Raw genomic sequence first — 22,288 nt, forward strand, 5'->3', positions numbered from 1 at the left:
TTACAGGATAAAAAAAAAAAAAAAAAGCCGAAATGACTTGAAAGTTTGAAGAGAGTCGAAGTGTAAGTACTCTAATTTGAAGTGAATTGGTTCCACAATAAGACAATACACCTGAGACCCTTCAAGTGTTAAAGCTACAATATGCAAGAATTTTTGGCCTCTAGAGGGTGCTACATTCCAAACAACAACGGCGTAGCTTGATGACGATGTGAAGGAGCGTGGAATGATTGGAACTGTCGTTTTAAACTCCACCGTGGATGTAAATCAGTCAGACGGGAATCGAAAAATCATGTTCATGGATGAGGCTAAGTTCTTTTTTTATAATGGCATGCTTTTTGTGGCGAGGAGGGCGTGGTTCAGCGCGGTCTGTAATGGGAGAGAGAAGAGACGAGCAAGTAGGTCAAGTGCAAATGACGAACACCTGTGTCTTATTGCTGTGATCCGCGTGGAGAGACCGCTTTTAAGCCGCGCGCTGGAACGAGAGAGAGACTGAAGAGAAAATTGGACGCAGAGAAAGAAACCCGGGTGGATCCGAGCTCTCATTTTTGAACCCTTTTGTGCCGTCGCGGTTGCCACGGTGAATGCGCGTTGTGCACGACTTTTGTTTGTTTTGCTTTATTTTAATAAAGTACGAGTCCCAGTCACGCCGACCCCTGTCTTCTTCCTTCCTGACTCTTGAACCTCATCACACTTTTATTTCATTAAAATGAATAAACCACAAGAAAAGTAAGGTTTACTACATTGGTTATCATAGATGTTACTGTATGTCGAATTCATTGTTGTGATAGCGCTGCGCAGTTTTACGTGTTCTAAACAATTGTTGTAAAAGTACATTCGAACATACCCACATCATTTGCCAAAATACTGATTAATCTTTATGTATAACACATGCTATATTTATTTACATGGCCATAAACACCAGACGTGATAAACAACGTCAATAAACTAAACACAAATCTAAAGCAATAATACTTCCCTTACATAACTATTACCGAATGCTACATTTGGAAAATATAAAATTAAGCATGCTTTGTCGACAGAACCAGCTGCAATCAGTAAAGAATAATTGTGCTCCATAACGACAGCACGAAGCAAGCTAACGTTTGTTGCTTGATAGACTCTACAACTACAACTTTCGCATTTGTCCAGGACTCCACGCAGTACGAGCGGAAACCGAGGGTAACGCGGATATGACGCAATTGACTGGCGACTCCCAGCTCCCCCCTGCTCTAACGCCCCGTTTCCTTTGTTAAAATCGCAATTTTTAAAATCGCAATTAGTTGGAAACATTTGGGATATTGTAAGTAATCAACTTAACAAAATATATAACACTGGCCTTGAGATTATGGGATATTTTAATGCAAAATTCTTGCATATTGTACCTTTAATACTAAGAAAAGCACTACGAAAAATGTCAAGGTTATGATTTGATTTTACTGTGACTACCCGACTGCACAGATGCAAAGAGAAACTGTATCTACTGTAAAGGGAATTCAAATGTCAAGTCTTTACTCGCTCATCCACTGAGAAAGTACTCAAGTACGGTGCTTTAAATGCATGTTTACGAGAGCTGTGGCTGTTAATAACGTCAGCAGGGTTAGTACGTAGTAGTCAAGATTTATGGGACTGTGTGCATGATGGGAGGTTAGGACAGTAACTATTAAATTCTTTACACATCAGAATTGATTTAACTTCTTAACAAGCTCACTGGACAGAGAACTATTTAGAGCTCAGCCTTCTGACAGTAAGCCACACCAGGACAACCCAACTTTCCACAGCTGTCCGCCAAATAAAAAGGCCAGAGCAACTCAGAGGACAGCTTAAGTTCTTTCTTTTAGCTGAGTGTGTGCCCCTGTCACAAAGCCTGAGGCTCAGCATTGGGTACTGAAGGAAACTTCACAAATAGAGGGCCAGACTAAAACAAGCACACTCAAGTTTTCTGTTTTTTCACCTCACTCTTTCTCTTATGGCCAGTTAGGTGAAACTATGTAGGGATACAGACTTTTTAAAACTGACCCTGCTGTTTACATACTACAGGTATATCTCTGCTCTTCTCTGATGGACAGGGAAAAACAGCTGACCACATGGGGGATGGACATGCTAGCGGTTTGTATGGCAAATAGGTCGAACAGTCTCTCCCCCAACTATATGCAGCTCCGGGGCAGACATTATGAGACATGGGGCTGATCAGCGAGGACAGCGCTATGAACAACCCAAAAAAAGCTCTCCCCTGGGATAAACACAAAAGCAATTACACAGAAGGGAGGATATTCTTCCTGCCTCCCAATTCATTATTCACATATAGGCCTTTCAGGGCTCTACGCTAACCGAGCAGATTTAGCAGGGGGTAATAAGGGGATGCTCTTGCCAATGGGAGTTTAACTGAGTAGCAATTTAAAAAAGAAAAAGAGAGATAAAAATACATTAAATTCTATACCAAAAGGCAGAGTCATTTAGTATACATACATACACATATATAACTAAAATGTAGTATATTTTTATTTGTATAATTTACTAAAAATTACAACGCATATATTTTTTTCTATACATATATGTACATATACACACACACAGTAATTTATAGTTGTAAATTTTTCTTATTTTACTATCTATCTATCTATCTATCTATCTATCTATCTATCTATCTATCTATCTATCTATCTATCTATCTATCTATCTATCTATCTATCTATCCATCCATCCATCCATCCATCCATCCATCCATCCATCCATCCATCCATCCATCCATCCATCCAATTTTTCTTCACCTTTGGTAAAAAATATTGAATTAATGAATAAATTGAATATATGTTTCTGACTGTCCCATCTAAACACTTAAAATTTTACATTTGTACAAATGAAATAAGTGTTGTACAGTTGGACAAATAACTATAAAACATAGTAACATAAATAACAAACATAATAAAAATGTTTGCATTTCTTAAAAAATCTAATGAACATGACTATTTATTAAGAAGTCTCTTGACTGATAGTGTATGCATGTTTAAACACGTGACCTTCCAAATTTCAAGCTCTATGATGTCCTGAGATTCAGTCACACACTACAACCTGCAGACTTCAAGGAAACCACATTGTTTCACATTCTAAGAAAATGGCACTTTTATCTGGTTTCAAAAACTGAAAAAAGTCAGTTAGACAAAACAATCCATTTTAAGACGAAGAGTGTCACAAAAGACACATACTGTATGAACAATGCAGTGCTTTAAGAACTCTCATTTAAGCACTCATATCGTTTCTGAGAAGTTTAAAGGTCAAAGCTATTATGTTCAATTCCATGTTCTCCGCCAACATCTGAGTGTCAGCTTTTATCAGACACATTTTCCATCACACAGAACTCATCCCTCATTCTGCAAAATGGCTACAAAAAAGTGATATATAGAATACAATTCCTTTCTTGAATATTAAAAACTATATAATTATGTAAATGTAGTATTATTATTATTAATAATAATAAATTTAAAATCAAAATTTGTAATAATAAACTACCATTAGACTGATGCAGACAGGCAAGCAGTGTAATGCCAGGCAGACATGGTAAACAGGTAGTGCACTCAAATTCACTGCCCTAGATGCCCTCTGGGTCTTTGTTTTCACTTAGCATTCTTTGGTTCAAAGCTCAGTAGTTACTTTTCCATTTTAGCATAAACCCAATTTCAGATAACAGACCAAAAGCTAACAAAAAAAAGAAACCTTTGATTACAGGACTGAGGAGAAACCTCTGGAGACCTAGGCCCAAGTGTTTGCAGAGAAGGCTTCTCTTCATCTGCCGGAGGAGATCAGTTCAATGGAGATTTTCTTTGTTTCACCTTTCTAGGTAAAACCATCCGACCGCATTCATGCGATAAACTTCATGTTTACATACAGACAAATGCTTTCTATTAAAAAAAGTCTACCTTTATGGGCCTTGAAAGTTGCAATGACGTTGCTGCCCATGGCTGGTTCAGAAACCTCTCGCAGTTCATCTATTCTAAAAAAAAAGATCTTAATTTGTGTTCCGAAGATGAACGAAGGTCTTACGGGTTTGGAACGACATGAGGGTGAGTAATTATTGGCAGAATTTTCATTTTTGGTTGAACTCACCCTTAAACTCCTTCACTCCCTGGTGTTTTTCTGAGCTGTCACTCTTCCTTGATGTTATTGTTATTTGGCACTTTTCTGTCCATATCTATGATCTATTGACAGGCTATGTCTCTAGCTCCCATGTTCTCCCTATCTCTGCTTTCTCTTCGCCCCTCCTCCTTGTCGTCGTCTTTCTCCAGCAGTGATTGCAGCTCTCAATTCATCCACAAAGCGAGCATTTCTCCAGCACAATGAATGTAAATTGCATTCATTTCAATTTCGGCACTAATGTTCTTGATGTTTGTTCCTGTTTCACGGCAAAACAAACAAAATGGAATACAGTTCCGTTCAGTGGATTGCAAGATTAGGATTTAGAGCATATTTTGTAGCCAAGTCGTTCTGCCATCCCTGAGAGAAACTCCAGTTCATTTGGCTGCGGCCCCGAAGATGATTATGCTCTGTCTAATCAGGCATGTAATTAGACTGCAACAAGTAAAAAAAAATGAAAAGTATGATATTAAAAATGCACGTCGGTGTCATAAATGAACCTGATCCCAGTATTTTTAGGTAAATTTATGTATAGTTCTAACACATGGTGTCAAAAACACAGTCTAGGCAAGTTTATATAGCACATTTCATACACTTTGGGCAATTCAAAGTGCTTTACATAGAAAGGAATAAAAATAATCACAAAATAAAAGCAAGGAAAATTAAAACAGTTATTCAAAATGCTTTACATAGAAAGGAATTAAAATATCACACTGGCAATTCAAAGTGCTTTGCATCGAAAATAAGCACAAAATAAAAGCAAGGGAAATGAAAACAGTCATAAAAAGAATTAAAAGAGATAAATGTATGATAAATGTAAGAGTAAAATGAATTAAAGTAGTAAAAGGATGATACATAGAATAAACTTCTCATCTGGCAAAACACCGGTGTATCTTATTTTGTATATAGTTTTACTCTTACACTGTGTCTGTGGTGTTTATTCGGCGCGCATAAGAATTCCATTGGACGTCTCCGGTGGACCCGATTTTTCCCTAAAATTGGACAGGAGGAGCTCTACGACTGACTCACGGGGTAACCTCGGGACCCCATCAGTCCGCACCCCAAAAAACCCCATTTGTTTGGAAGCTCTAGGAATGTCTAGCTAAATTAATTCCAGTCTGGATGTTTTGAAACGGAGAACAAATATTAAAAGTAAAGTATTGTTATTCTATATTAGTTATAATCAGTGGCATTCACCAGATCATCTTCAGACCATGTCGACAAAAAGTTATGGAATTCAAATTGATTTGTCAAACCGTTCTTGAATACCGGGCGCAAACTAATTTTACGTAGCGCTTGCAAAAACAGATGCAAGGCTGTATCTCCGCAACGCTTTATCGTATTCAGACCAAACTTGGTACATGTCATCACAAGCATGACTTGAGGCCACATGCTGCGTTTCAGCACAGCCCCACCTACTGGTCCGGAGATACGAAAAATGGCTATTTTTGTTTTTAACTTCTGAACGGTTTGTCCAAAAATCATAAAAGTGGTCTCGTTAGATTCAGGGCAGAGTCGACTGATATCTAATTTTCCCATGTCGGCCATTTTGAATTTTGTACTAAAATGCTGTATTTTATGAACGCATTAATGTATCTTTACAAAACTTGGTATGGGCAGAGAATGTCTAATAAGGCGAGAAGTTTCACTCTCAGTACACTTCCGGCTTCTGAACTGGTTGCAGTTCCACTCTGATTCCATATGAGGGCGCTCACAGGACGAGTGCAGAATGAATGGAGGTCTATGGTGCTATACCAACCAAAATCCACTTTTCTCAGGATATAATTTTTTGTCTAGTAATTTGAATGTTGTATTCGAAAGGAGATGAAAAGAAATTACACATTGCTGGGTGTTAGATTTTTTAGAGTTATTTATTTGCTTAAAAAAATGTTTTAAAGTGTCAATGACGTCATATACATCGTACGACCAGAGATACTGCTTTACGGCAATCCTTCAGTCACTCTGGTGCTTTCGCGCTCTGCACTTTGTTTTCTCTGGAGGCATCGACAACACAGCTGACACAGGTAAATACACGTGCTAGACGAGTTTTTGTTTTGTTTGTTTCTGGTCCCGCTTCGGATGCCACGATGCCATCAAGCGGTATCTCTGGTCATAATCAGTCCTTCACTGACCAATCAGCGTTCATTAGCAGAATGCTAGCGTGTTATGGGCAACAACAACTCAACCTGGAAATCGAAAGGACATAAGTACTCGTTCATTCAACTTTCGACCTATAACCCATGTTGAACTTGCAAAATCTACACTCAAATCTGAGATTTCTCAACGGCAATCGGGTGAAAGAGACACATTTAGCCGTCTAGCCCCATAGACTCCCATTCATTTTGCACTCATGGCGATCGCCCCCAGTGGAACTCTGGTGGAACTACAACCAAAATTCGGTACAATTGGACTTAATAGGGAGTGGGCAGGCTCTCCGTAGACGGGCTCTGGTATGGGTCATCGGCACAATGCTCTGAAAGAGTCTGAGAAGATTCGGACCAGCGCCATCTAGTGGTGAAAAAAATTATCTAAATGCTTATAACATTGGATTTGGTTGACTTATTTTCATGGGAGTCATCTCCTTACATTCCTGAATCCTTGCCGAGTCTAACGATACCAAACATTCCAGGTTTTGCCTTATGGTTAGCGTAATGTTGTAAACTAGCGCTTAAAAAACATTTGCCAATATCTTCGAAACCGTTAGACCGATCGAGACGAAACCACCGTAGGAAGTTTGGAAACATAGGTTGTTAGCAAATGCTAATGCCCAAATGTCAAAATTGTGCTATTAAGTGGCAAAAAAAATCCAATCAAAATCACCCATGGGGCAGTTTTTATGCTATTTTCACCAAATTTGACATACACAGGTATACATACACACTCTGAGAACACATTAAAAAAAAGCGGTGGAACTGCGCCACTTGGTTGCACTATAATAGAACAAAACAAGGACAATGCCATTAATTACAATAAAATATCATGATATTAAATGCAACACTTTACGAATGCATTGGTGTACCGTTACAAAACTCGGTATGTGTCTTGATAATCCATTAAATCATACTTTTAGTTACTGTATATATGATGTTTCAGCCATTTTGCCTAAAATCATCTTTAAATGTCTTTAATTTCTCATTGTTGCAGTTGGTCTGACACTGACACTTCCAGCCATGTTGGCATGTCTTATAGTCGTCTTTGCGCTTGGCCCCGATAATTGCTGCTTGCAGCTATATTTATGATTGTAACCATTTTATAAACAAATATTTATTTGTAAACATCTACATCTGTAAAGTTTTTCATATGTCAGTTTAAATTTTAGTAGCTGTTAATATAGCGTGCACAAGAGAAAGAGAGAGAGATCAGTGATGTTTTTATGAAATGTAGAGGAGTGAAAAGTACGATATTATGCTTTAGAATGTAGTGAAGTAAAAGTATTCTATAAAATAAAAATACTCTGATAAAGATACTTGAAAAATTTACTTGAAAATCAAGCTTTTAATGTTGTTTATGTCTATGTGGTGTTTTTAATATGCTTTACAAACCATATACATATTCATAAGTCAACACCATTGCTGAGTATTTTCTCTATTTAAAACTGCAGTGAACCAAAGACGTGGTTAAAAATCGCTAGTGTTTCTAACGTCACAAACTACCTTGTAACCAATCACGTCAATGTGTGATCGAGTGGATCTCTGAGATGTGTGAGTGAATGGAGGCGGGGCTAATTTGCATATTCATAGAACTGCGTATACTAAATGAGGCAAGGAAGTTACAGTCAAGCTATTTTAGACATGAAGTCATTTTTTTGAAGGATTTTTTTTTTTTTTTAATGTCATTTTGGTGATCAAAGATGAGTTTTAAGGGATACAATTATTTACTACAGGACGACTTTAAGCAAAAATACTTTGATCATGTCCACCAACTTTTTATTTATCAAAGGATACTGGAAAAAAATATTAAGCAGCACAACTTTCAACTGTTTACAATGATAACAAAAGTTTCTTGAGCACCAAATCATATTAGAATGATTTCTGAAGGATCATGTGACATGAAGACTGGATTAATGATGCTGAAATTCAGCTTTAAAATCACAGGAATAAATTACATTTTTAAATACATTCAAATAAAGCCGTTATTTTAATTTGTAATCATAATTTTTCCTGTATTTTTGATCAACTAAATGCAGCCTTGGTCAGCACAAGAGACTTCTTAAAAAAAAAATAAAGACAGTGAATGGATAACACAGCATATTGTAGGTACAACATGCTGGAATAGAACATGTCTCTAGTTGTACAGAAGGCTAATAGTGATGCTGGGTAGCAGGTAATTGCCGAGGCAGACCTATGAGAAGCTGATGGAGAGAAAGAGAGAGACAAGGCTTTTATCCGTGGAGGTCTGGCAGACGAGGAGTGCGTGCTCTCTAATGAGGGGGCAGGCCCATATTGACCAGCACTCCACTTCACTTGCAACACTAATGGTGTGTGTTTATCAAAATGTTTGAGTGGTTTTGCCTTTACTGCACTTCAAATACAGAAACCTGTAGCTCTGGTTGAGGTTTGTCTTTATGTGTGTGTTTGTGTGTGTGTGTGTATTTCCTTTTCATGTGGACTGTCGGAATGAATGTTGCTGTCAAGAGGGAAACAACAGAGCTGAAAAAAAGAAGTGGTGTTTTTTCTGATTTTGTTGGTTATATAGACCACAGTCTGGACACACTTGACTAAATGTAGGTTTGTCATGATCTTAAAAACCTTTCCATCTTAAAACATATGCTTAAATGCTTAAAATTAGTGCAGACAAATATAAATTGTGCGTACATATGCATTTATTTACAAAACTAAGTAGTAATCTTTTAATGGATGAGCTGTCCTAAACAATGAAAAGAAGCCAAAAAGTTATTTACTGAAATATAAATTAATTTCAGTTTGTTTTAATATATTTTATTAAAATCATGTGACAGACACTGAAGACTGGAGTAATAATGAAAATTCAGCTCTGCCAACACAGGAAAAAATTGCATTTTAAAATACAGTTCTTTTAAATTGTAAAAATATGTCATAATATCACGTTTTTTTGCTGTATTTTTGCTCAAATAATTACAACCTTGGTGAGTCAAAAACATTAAATTTTATTTGATTAAATTTGCTCAAAAACAACTCTTACTGATCTAAAACTTTTAAACTGTACTGTGTATTTTGTTATATTATTTATATAAATAAGATATTCTAGTTATATTATAACTATGGAAGATAATATAATTATTAAAATAAATATATTTCAGTAAAACATGATGAGGCACATCAAATCTAATATGTTAAACTGAACTAGGACTGAAAAATAATTGCTCTTATGCTTATCAAGCCTACATTTATTTGACCAAAAATACAGAAAAAAAACATAATATTGTGAAATATTATTACAAAGTAAAATAATGGTTTTCTATTTTAATATAATTTAAAATATAATTTATTCCTGTGATGCAAAGCTGAATTTTCATCAACCATTACTCCAGTCTTTACACGAACCTTCAGAAATCATTCTAATATGCTGATTTGAGATATCAAAGCAATTAATTTAATTAACTGATCAACAACAAGCTGGATTCATAAAAAAAACTAAATTCATAGTGCATTCATATTATTCAGTTGACTGATTTAATGCAAGTGCATCTCTATTCAGTGTTAGATTGCCAGAGAGGAGCTTCTCTGATGCTTCCGCTGGTTTCTGTAGAGACGACTGCATTAATATTGATAGCCCGGTACAAAGCCAGCTGGCTGTGAATAGGAAACACACTGCTCTGGACACAGAGTGTTTATTAGATACAGAGAGTCCTTCAGACGGTCAGGAGGGCACCTGTGATCTCAATCACACAATGAGAGAGCGCAAAGCACTGTTACCTAAACACCAGCTCTCACACAAACAAATCTGTGAGGATCTCTCAGTGACTTCCAGGGCCCTATTTTACATCCGGCCCAATGCAGCGCCAAGCACGATGCAAGTGTTTTTTTGCTAGTTTCAGTCCGACGCAATTATCATTTTCACGTCCTGCGCCACATTGTTTAAATAGCAAATGCATTTGCGCCCTTGGACGTGCTGTTCTGAAAACAAGGATTGTTCTGGCACATTGTTGGCACGTTGCTATTTTGAGGCAACAGAAATAGACTGCACCATTGACCAACTGAAACCTGGTCTGAAGTCAATGGTGCATTTATTATTATTATTTTTTGTTATTTAAAAAGCGCGTTAGTAATGTGCGCCTATAGGCAGGTCCACAACACGCGAACACTCTGCTTATTAAACACACAGGGACGCACAGCAGCACACAAACATGCCAAATATTTAAAATAAAAGGATTACAATGTAAAATATTATCGTGTAAAGATATGGTGGAATCTGGCTTGTCCCGTAGATGGTCTGCTTGCGCACTTTTACCTCGCGCACGAGCAGTTCCGTTTGCGCTCTGGAGACGCGTTCGATCTTTCCACTATCAAATTCCGTCATGTAAATAGCGAATGTGCCATGGCGCGAGTGCAACTGGCATTTAAAGGGAATGGGGGATGAGACTCTGATTGGTTTAACGCACGTAAATCCCAAAACACAGCCATTACTCATTAAGAGAATAGGGACAACCCTTTTAGACCATGCGCCTGACGCGCCGATCATTTTTCCCGTCGTTAAACTAGCAAAAGTGGATTCGGACACGCGCGAGTAAACTTGCGCCCTGCGCTTTAGATCATGTGCTTAGATCATTAAAATAGGGCCCCCAATGTTAATTAAGTTAACTCTACACCTCTACAAATGGAATAAGTACGCAAAAATTCCTACTAAAGCTTTCAAACTTCAATAAAGATGCAAAAGCAACATAAAAGTTTTATAGAAGTGGTTCCTACGAGCTGCATTCATTCAGCAAATCATTTTTAAAATAACTTCTGGTTTCTGCAAATCACTGTCAGTGTGAACACACCTTAAAATGTTTCACTATATGTGTTCCATTTTCCAAAAAAAATAAAGTGCACACACACAACCATATAATATCCTCCTAAGAAAATAAAATGTTCTGTTCTACTCAAAACTCAAAATCAACAAATACCAAATAAAACCTCTGAAAACACTGACATCTAGCCTCTTGAGAAAATTGATAACTGTGGCCATATCTAGAGCAAGAAATGAGTCTAATATTACAACAACATTTATTTTTGCATCTTGCATGCTGGGCCTCTCTAGACATTTGTGGAGTGCAGAAATGTCCATCCAGCCAAAAATGATAACACGTCACCTTCCTTTCAATCAAAATCTGTGCAAGTACTCACAACAAATATTCTCTTCTATGCTAAATTCTATGCTAAGACGTAAAGAAGTCATTCAATTCTATTAGAGTTGCCTTCGAACTCTTCTCACAAAAACAAATGAATCTTCAACGAGAGCGCCACGACGCATCGGCGTTGTGTTGACGCGAGAGCAGACGTTGTTGCGTTAACGTGCGTTAGAGATTAATATTTTTTAAATAAAGTGGTAAATTACGTTTCTTTGCGCAAACAAAGCACTCGTGTCACTTCATAGAATTGAGGTTAAACAACTGGAGTCACACGGATTAATTTGTGACTCTTTGGATTCATTTAATGATCTATTCACTACCTTTCTTGAAAGTGGTAGTTGCGTAGACTGTCAATGGAGGGACAGAAAGCTCTCAGATTTCATTAAAAATATCATCATGTTCCGAGGATGAACAAAAATCGTACAGGTTTAGAACGACATGAGGGCGAGTAATTAATGACAGAATTTTCATTTTTGGGTTAACTAACCCTTTAAATGTTAGTTAATGCATTAAACTAACGTGAACTAATGGAACCTCATTGTGAAGCATTAACAAGTGCACAATTTACAAAATACATCCAACTCATATATTTGTAAATAACCGTGTGGAAGCAGTCGAGATGCAGTCAGTGGATGGTAACCGAGTGCAGGGTTAGATGAGGCAGGTGTGAGGTGTGTGTTTGCATCTGCTCACTCTGACCTGTGAGATGAGCCATGCGGACCGCTATCCAAGATTCAATAAACCACAAAAGCAAATATGTTCTTGAGCATGTCTTTACAGTCCCTAACCTTCCACACACAAAACAACAATGGCAACACTCCAAAACATATCATTAAGAGAAGAAGGGCATGCTAAAATGTCACCACATGACGCGTAATTCAAATGGAACAACAGCAGAGCAAAAACACTCAACAATGATGGAGTAATTTGCATGATTTATTCATGCCGTGGTGCATGCTGGGAAATAGAGTCCAGCCGTTAGCACTGCTGAATTAATTAACAATTAAAAAGGGGAGTTAAAAAGAAAAAGGAAAAATAACACTTGATGTCAAAAAGGTTGCAAATCCTTAAACTACTAAATCAGCATTCCGGTAGCTCAACTCAGCATGGCACTAATATGGTTGTGGTTTGATTATTATGATAAAAATCGCTTTGGTCTGCCAAACAAATAAATACACACTACCGTTCAAAGCTTTGGGGTCTACTGAGGTTAGATTTTTTATATATATTTGAAAGAAGTCTCTTATGCTCACCAAAGGCTGCATTTATCATCAAAAATACAGTAAAAACTGAAATATATATATTTTAATACATGTAATTTACACCTGTGATGGCAAAGCTGTATTTTCATTACTCCACTGCCATTTCTCCAGTCTTCAGTGTCACAAGATCCTTCAGAAATCATTCTAAAATGCTGATCAAGAAACAAATCTTACTATTATAAATGTTGAAAACAGTTGTGCTGCTAAATATTTTTTTTGTGATTATGGTGAATGTCAATATAAGTACAAAACACATTTTAGCAGCATGGCCTTGCTAATTCAGCAGAAATGGGCTATTGGATTTATTTTTATTTTATTTTTATTACAGTTTTAAATTGTTGAATTTACAGGTTGTTCTGTAAATGTTTACATTTTTACTGTATTTTTTTTTACTGGCAACCACAGCCAGTTTTATTTGTAAAAAATGTTTTTATTATTTTTTGTACAGTGAATCAATTTTAATCTCAACATTTACTAAAATATTATTAAAAGTTGTATGCATTTGCGTTTAATGCAACATTTGTTTAATGCACTGTGAACTAATAATTTTATTTTATTCAATAACATTAACAAAGGTTAATAAATGCAGTAATAATATTGCTCATTGTTAGTTGATGTTAGTTAATGCATGATGCACTAATGTTAATAAACATCAAATAAATAACATCTTATTGTAAAGTGTTACTGAAATGGGAAAGGCTTTTACATCTCAAAAAAAAAAAAAAAAAAAAAATCTGGCTTTACTTTAGTTAAATTGAATGCATCCTTGCTGAATAAAAGTATTAATTCGTGAAAATCATAAAATCGTGCTGACCCCAAACTTCTGATTGGGATAATGTGTACTTGAAAAATTGTTGTGGTTCTGCTGCAGTGTGATTTCACCACCTGAATCCTCAACAAAACCCTTGCATAAATTACACTTTATATATATAAACTCAAGAATTCTTTATCTTCGCTTCTGGACCATAAAGCATGAAGCTCTGTTGTTGTAGTTTTTAACGCCCATTATTCTCTGCTCGCAATACAATATGTTCTTATCTCTCCTTTCTTATGCAGATGAGACAGCCTCCCTTTCTGCAAATGCCACAGCTGTACATGTGAAATCCGCCTTTATAACTGCCTGTAATTATGGCAGACCAGACTACTTCAAAACATTCTGGTAATTTGATGATGTCGGTGGGAGGAATGGCTGCTGAGACTTTTGCACGGCTTGGAGAATCAGACACTTTCAGAGGGGTAGAGAGAGAAGGGAAGAGGTACTACACCCCGCTAAAAAAGCATACCCAACATGAGTGGCCATGGACCGGGCCATAATTATCCTCGCAAAGGCTTCGGGGTAATTAATCCACAAAGAAAAGCCACCTGCAGGAAAGGGCACTCAAATGCCACATGCTGACATGACTAAGTGGAACGCTCCTGAAAATGATGAGGATCAGAAAACAAGCAAGCAGCAAATCAGCTAATAGTCAAGTATATCTGACGGTGTCAAACGCTGTTATCATATCCTGTTTGAGAAATATTCATAGAAATTCATTTCAATGGCTTACTTAAAGTTGAAAATACGCATATTAAGTCAGAACAGGAGAAAGTATTCAGTATTTGTATGGTAACACTTTACAATAAGGTTTCATTAGTTAACTACATTAGTTAACATGAATGAATAATGAACTGCACTTCTACAGCATTTATTAATCTTTGTTAATGTTAATTTCAACATTTACTAATACATTATTCAAATCAAAAGTTATATTTGTTAACATTAGTTAATGCACTGTGAACTAACATGAGCAAACAATGAACAGCTTGATTTTTATTAACCAACTTTAACAAAGATGAACAAATACAGTAACAAATGTATTGCTCATTGTTAGGTCATGTTAGTTGATACGTTAACTAATGTTAATAAATGAAACCTTATTGCAAAGTGTTACCTTTAAGCTATATATATAATGTTTTTTTTTTTTAATATATGATTTAAAATGTACATACATGTTAATAAATAGAATTTGAATGGCTCAGTGCTAATCTGGCTATTTATACTGAGTATGTGTGTGTATATATATATATATATATATATATATATAAAATAAAATTCACATTTATTTATATAGCGCTTTTCACAATACATATTGTTTCAAAGCATGTCTACATTACAATTTAGAGAGATCTGTTGTACATATGCAATGTACATATACAAATAACAGTTGGCTAATAATGTAGTAATTTAAACCATGTATTAATTTAAGGCAGAAACAATGAGCTCATTAAAGTAATGAATATATACAGTTATATATAGAAAAAAGTACGTATAAGTATACGTATTAGTATAAACAAAACAAACTATTAAATATATTAAAAATAACTTTTTTATATTAAAAAGTGTTATATAATGCTTAAAGCTTTATAAAATGCAAGGTGTTAATATTATTCTTTAAATATTATGCCCCTAATAAGAAGATAGCTTAATTCTTCAGGAACCTGGTAACAAATAGTGTTAGCGAAGACTCATAAAAATCAGATGCTCTGTTATAATATGCGTGTACAGCCCAAACTCTTAGGTCCTGTAAAAGGTTATGTAATAAAAGTATAAATAAATGTCCCTGACACCCTCCAGATGGCCAAACGTCCCCCACAGAGGCCAATCCCGGCCAGGCCTGGCTTTCAGAAACCCTCTACCACGGCCACACTGACCCAACAACACTCCTCTGGCCACCAGGCCAGCCACCTGGACAGCTAGTTATTCAGTTTTGATGAGAGGACAGGTGAGCATCGTTCTGTAATGTGGTCAACAGGTGTTATTGTGGTCACTAACAACTGTAAGGCATTAACCAGCACCTCAGTTTTCACAATCTCAATTTACCCTGTTTTTTTTTTTGCCTGCAGAAGAAGAGGTTATTGCTAACTTACCACTACATTAAGCAAATGTAGCAACTGTTTGCATTTGTCCCTGAAAAAAAGATTAAAAGCAAAAATACACTACCAGTAAAAAGTTTAGATACTGCATCTATGTTCCTCATTATCTTAAAAACCATATGAAGTTTAAACGATTATGCTGAAGTGCTTCAAATCTGTTTTGTACGCAAATATAAATTATGCCTTTGTATAAATGGATCACTGAAAAAATGGTAACATCTATGTAAATTAACAGGTTTTATTAAAGTCAAAAAACATTATTTAACATCACTTGACCAACATATATATATCAATTTATACCAATAAAACAACTATTCTTATGGGTTAAATCAGGTAGAAATAGCTCTTTAAGTTAACAATGGCAGACTGCCACTTACAGTGTATGCATGGATGAATTGGATGGGACAGATAAGGACAAACACTGTCCAGCAGGTTAAAAAGCACCGCAGCAAAACTTTGATGAAGTTAAAATTAAAGATTTTTTTGTGTGTTATTGCATGTGGAAAATTGTATCAATAAAGGATGAGTAAGTGTGTCCAAACTTTGATCAAAACACCCTTGTATTATTCAAAATAAACGGTATAAGTAATGCTTAGAGATTATTACCTCAGATTGAGTGACAGGCGTCTGGCTGATGCCAGCATTAACTGATGTCCATGAGCGGGCGGTGAGGACACAAGCGAAGAGAGGGTAGAGATCCCCTGTGCCCAGACGCTTACTGTAACGCTCTATGCCTTTCAAGTCTCCCTTTATCAAACTCTGCCACAGCCTGCAGTAGTCCAGCCTGAAGTCCTGGTTCAGCACCTTGGACAGAGACACAACTTGTTCTGTTAGTGTTTGGGTTTTTTAAACAAACGCAATAGAAGCTTGAAAGTAAAAGTGTGTTATTTCTACCCTACTAGAGCCACCAAACGGAATCATAAAATTAGCGAATGTTCTTTAACCCAAAAAGATGTCCCTGCCTCAAATTCACTGTATTGGTTGAGCTAAAAAATCAGGCTGGTTGAGATGTTCAAACAAACAGAGCAACCGAGTCATGTTTACACTCTTCAAGAAGTCTCTCTTGCTCATCAAGGCTGGATTTATTTGATTAAAAAAAATACAGTAAAAACAGTAATATTGTGAAATTGTATTACCAAAAAAAAAAAAAAAAAAAACTGTTTTCTATATTCAAATAATTTATTCAAAGCTGAAATGATTTCAGCATCATTATTCCAGTCTTCAGTGTCACATGATCCTTCAGAAATCATTCTAATATGCTGATTTACTGCTTAAAGGTGCATTGCGCAAGTCTCTGAGTTTTTGCAGAACTATGCCCCCTTCTGGCGACACGCGAAACTGCAACCAGAGTTGTGCACGCGGTTACGTGGAGTTTGCGTTGGGGTTTGGGATGAACTAGAAGCCGGTCTCTTTGAATCCATCTTCTACTTTTGCAAAAGTCGCTTAAGTTGTCTTCGCTGATGCGGATAATGGCGGCGAATACACAAACCTGCCAGACATAGCCAGGCGAGCGTGAACGCGCATGACGTCACGCCCAGTCGATTCCGTCCCGAATCCCTCTTATTTATTTTACTGTACAGGATTATAGAGGCAATCGCAGTGATCATAGAAGGGCTCATTCAGCCCATCAGGCAATTGTTTAAGCATGTATGGGTTAGAAAAACGGGTATTTTTAACATGAAAAGTTGCGCAATGCACCTTTAAGAAACATTTATCATTATTTACTAATGCTGTTGTAAACAGTTGTGCTGCTTAATGTATTTGTGAAAACGTGATACATTTTATGATGATAGAAAGATCAAAAGAACAGCATTTATTTAAAATACAAACCTTTTGTAACATTTTGTATTTTAATTAATCTTTCTGAAGGAAAGTTTAAATTTCTTCCTATTATTTTTCGGACCTGAAACTTTTGAATGGTAGTGCACACTTAAAATGTAAAAACGGGAAAAATAAATAAAAATAATAATAAATAGAAAATAAATAAAATCACAAACACCAATTAACTCTTTCCCCGCCAGCATTTTTGATCATTTTCACAAGAATTTCATGGCCAACAGAATATTTTATAATATCTGAACATGCAATATATCAAAAGAAAAAATAGACCCTCTGCTTTTAAACAAACAAACAAAAAATAACCAAAACGTTTATTCTAGCTTCATGCATTCTTTATTTTATCAACACTTAAATGTGGGTAAGTTTCATAAAAAAAGCAACATTTTAAGCAAAAAGCTGAGAAAATTATGTCTTTTTCAAAGACTACATCCAGATGTGATTCAGAACAATGATCAAAACATAGATGGAGTAGATTGAGTCAAATCAACACCCCTAATGCTTCACAGTCCTGCTCGTCCTGGGTCGACATTTCATTCAGTAACTTTAGGCAGTTTTGATTTATATGCTGTTGAATGTTGATGATCGCGTTATTTTAAATAAGCATATGATTACATATGCTATCGCTTGTTTCTGCTTCTCTTTCAAGAAGATGTGTAATAGCGCCCCCTAACATATAAAAGTGAAAACACGGAAAGCCGGAAAATTCCATCAATGGCAGGGAAAGAGGTAACTAATCTATCTAAAGAGTCTTAGACAGTTGAGAAAATGAAAACTTGTTTCTCATTATGTTGTTAGTATTACAGAAAAAGATTACTTTATAGTTACTAACATTAAATCTTGTGGGCCTCATTAACTGCTTCGGGTTAAATTAAAGGCCAGCACATCCCTCACTGAGACAAACAGAATACACTGGAATACCACTAGGACTGCACCATTTTGCCACTCCACTTAATTAACACAGACACACACAACCCATGGCTTTCAACAAACTTAACACGACATGCCATGAATCAGTGTTTTGGACAAAGCAACCAAATGTCATTGCTACAATGCCTTTTTCATGTTTATCATCATATTATCTCCACAGATTTATTTAGAGAGGTTCAGAGAGCTGCAGGAGAGTGTGTATTGGTGTGTTTGCATGAGCTTGTAATAAGTGGGAGGTGGAAATGTGCAGTTCCTAAAACACACTGGAGCTTCAGGGCCACTTAAATGAAATGCTTTTAGTCTGCTGCAGCATATACAGGCCTGAGTGCGCAGCTGACCTGGGAGCCAGCGGGTGAATAATGGGGTGTAATATGTGATGAATTTGCTTCTCTGTCGAGTCTGTGGCGGCCTCGGCCGATGTCTTACCTGATACAGGCCGTGATCGAGTAACACAATTTCCGTCTTATTGCTTTCAGGACACTTTCGCACCAGCACGTTGCCGGGGTGAGGATCGCAGTGCACGAATCCGTTGACGAATATCATCTCACTGTATATCTTGCCCAGGTTCTGGGAGATCTGAGGAAAGGAAGGAGTAAGAAGGGGAACGTGAGAGAGGGAGAGAGAGAGAGAGAGAGAGAGAGAGATACAAAAAACAGGTTAATACATACACATTAACAGGAGATCTAGCCCCTGTATCTATCTATCTATATATATACACATACATATATATATATATATATATATATATATATATATATATACACACACACACACATACATACATACATACATACATACATATATATATATATATATGTGTGTGTGTGTATGTATATATATATATATATATATATAAATAAAAGTGACTATGAAATGAAAGTGTTAATGGCAAATCTTTATTTAAATACAATGTTATTTTGTTAAACCCTACTTTGCACAATGTTGCCTGAAGAAAAAATGTAGTTACATAGTATTACCTATATCTGTAATAATTAATAAATTAGTTTTTAATAGAGATTTAAAAGATTTTAATAGATGTCCAATTAAGAAATCGGAATCAGGTATTTCACATTTGTACATTCATTGCTTTTATAATGTGTGCAATAGAGGGTTAAAAAACAAACAACAAAGAAGATAAACTAACATGCACCATAAAGACCTACACGTATTACAAATTGGACTCATGGCCTTGTAATTAGCCAATGTGCTCCAAAACATTGTGCTTTAGTGTGTCAAAAAAAAAAAAAAAAGTCAAAAAAAAAAAAACACACAAAAAATAAAGTGGAGTACATATATTAAGCTGAGTAATTGATCTAGAAGCATGGGGGGAAAAGACTTACAACCTTTCAACATAAAAGACAAACAATATTAACAAAAATGCAGAAATAGCAGAAATGCATAACATAAATGGTACATTTCCATTGCTATGCAGGGTCTGGGGGCAGACAAATAAGGAGCCCATTTAAAATGACGTAAAACGTTTTCCCGAAGATGCTGTGGCCCAACAGATGAGAAAGTATTTATTATAAAACAACCCCCGATGCAATTATTCCACCCACTCTCGCTCTTTGAAGATAAGTTGCGATAAGCATCTCCCCTCAGCTATGTTATAATGCAGAGAGCCGATGTGAAGTAGGTTGAGGAAATGTCAGTCTGAAGCACAGAGAATAAATCAAGCATTTATTCATACTCCCCGGGCTGGTGTCCATATAGAGTTTACCCCAATAATTTACATTAATTTGAATTGTTTAGCTTAATTGTTACATTTTTCATTCATATTTTCATTGTTTACAGGACAGCACTTTTTTGTTGCTTTACAAGCACTGGTATTTTCTTCTGGAAATGCAAATCTAGCTACTTTTGTGACACATAGGACATTTTGTTGTAGTTGAGCTGATGTATATTCCGTGGCACGATCATGCCCAGATAAACATGCACGTATATGGATGCGCACACATATGCACAATGCCTGGGAGTTTATTAAGCCCTGAATTGTTGTGAATCATCGTAAATTGCTTTTTGAGATTGTGTAGCTCGCAAAAGTGGTGATCTAAATCCATTATGTCATCCAAAATGTTAAACAATGACGATGTGGCCGTATGAATGACCAAAGGCTCTTGTGAGGACGGACACGTGTCGTAGTCAATACTGGTGGCACAAAAAAAGTTGCAACAAACATCACTGTTAACATTATAATGAGTGCAATAAATTAAATGAATATGTTTTCTCCTTTATTTCTGTTTAATTCACTCAACTTCTAAATCAACAGCTCTCATACTTAAAAAATACGTATATATATATATTGACTGAAGTGTGCAAACTTCGCAGAAAGGTCATGCAGTCAGATCCTTAAGTTACCCAAAGCTCACAATAATAATCACTATACTAAAAGCAATGCGTCCCGGGATGGCGGAGGATCCCTGAAGGCCTGATTGGGCATGCATAGACAGCAAGAGGAGTTTTATTATGCTAATAAACACTTTAGGATGCAGGGGAAGAAAAGCTCATCAACAGTGCCCTTGGAGGGAAGATGCAGACGAATATCCCCAGGCAGGGCGCCATGCGAAGGGTATGCAAAAGGCAGATTAAAAGGAGTTGTGTGGACCAAAGTGAACTTGATACAGGGAAAGAGAAAGCGGGTACGGCTATTTAAAGGTGAAGTGAATCGTTTTTATAGGTCATTGCTTGGTGCCCTTATCTGATTGTATACATGCAATATCAAAAACGTAATATTTCACACTGCTGCTACTTGGATAAAGGCTAAATAATGAAAAAGGCAAAAACTCTTTTTAAACAAATCTGATCTAAACAGCATGAGCAAAAACCTGTGCCTTTTGTCTCCAAAAAAAAAAGAAGAGATGTGTTGCCTACGCTCTGCTGCTGCCAGAAGAGATACTTACACTTTAAGGTTTCAATACATACTGCATACAGACATATACTGTAATTATACATATACAAATATATATATAAATATATATATATATATATATATATATATATATATAAATAAATAAATAAATAAATAAATATACATACATATATATATACATATATATATATATATATATATATACAAACACACACACACACACATATACACACTCACCTAAAGGATTATTAGGAACACCATACTAATACTGTGTTTGACCCCCTTTCGCCTTCAGAACTGCCTTAATTCTACGTGGCATTGATTCAACAAGGTGTTGAAAGCATTCTTTAGAAATGTTGGCCCATATTGATAGGATAGCATCTTGCAGTTGATGGAGATTTGTGGGATGCACATCCAGGGCACGAAGCTCCCGTTCCACCACATCCCAAAGATGCTCTATTGGGTTGAGATCTGGTGACTGTGGGGGCCATTTTAGTACAGTGAACTCATTGTCATGTTCAAGAAACCAATTTGAAATGATTCAAGCTTTGTGACATGGTGCATTATCCTGCTGGAAGTAGCCATCAGAGGATGGGTACATGGTGGTCATAAAGGGATGGACATGGTCAGAAACAATGCTCAGGTAGGCCGTGGCATTTAAACGATGCCCAATTGGCACTAAGGGGCCTAAAGTGTGCCAAGAAAACATCCCCCACACCATTACACCACCACCACCAGCCTGCACAGTGGTAACAAGGCATGATGGATCCATGTTCTCATTCTGTTTACGCCAAATTCTGACTCTACCATCTGAATGTCTCAACAGAAATCGAGACTCATCAGACCAGGCAACATTTTTCCAGTCTTCAACTGTCCAATTTTGGTGAGCTCGTGCAAATTGTAGCCTCTTTTTCCTATTTGTAGTGGAGATGTGTGGTACCCGGTGGGGTCTTCTGCTGTTGTAGCCCATCCGCCTCAAGGTTGTGCGTGTTGTGGCTTCACAAATGCTTTGCTGCATACCTCGGTTGTAACGAGTGG

General features: G+C 36.5%; 1 protein-coding gene across 3 annotated transcripts in view; it reads right to left on the minus strand.

Annotated features, from left to right (window-relative positions):
* Positions 1-22,288, minus strand: part of adck1 (aarF domain containing kinase 1) — a 119,298-nt gene that overhangs the window by 13,150 nt on the left and 83,860 nt on the right. For all 3 annotated transcript variants that reach the window (XM_084393195.1, XM_084393196.1, XM_084393197.1), the window contains 2 exons: positions 18,808-18,957; positions 16,222-16,419 (listed from right to left, as the gene is read on the minus strand). In XM_084393195.1, coding sequence (XP_084249321.1) covers positions 16,222-16,419; positions 18,808-18,957 — 348 coding nt within the window. The remainder of the gene's footprint in view (positions 1-16,221; positions 16,420-18,807; positions 18,958-22,288) is intronic.

This window comes from Rutilus rutilus (assembly GCF_951802725.1).
Source record: "Rutilus rutilus genome assembly, chromosome: 21".
In the NCBI taxonomy this organism is placed as follows: Eukaryota; Metazoa; Chordata; class Actinopteri; order Cypriniformes; family Leuciscidae; genus Rutilus; species Rutilus rutilus.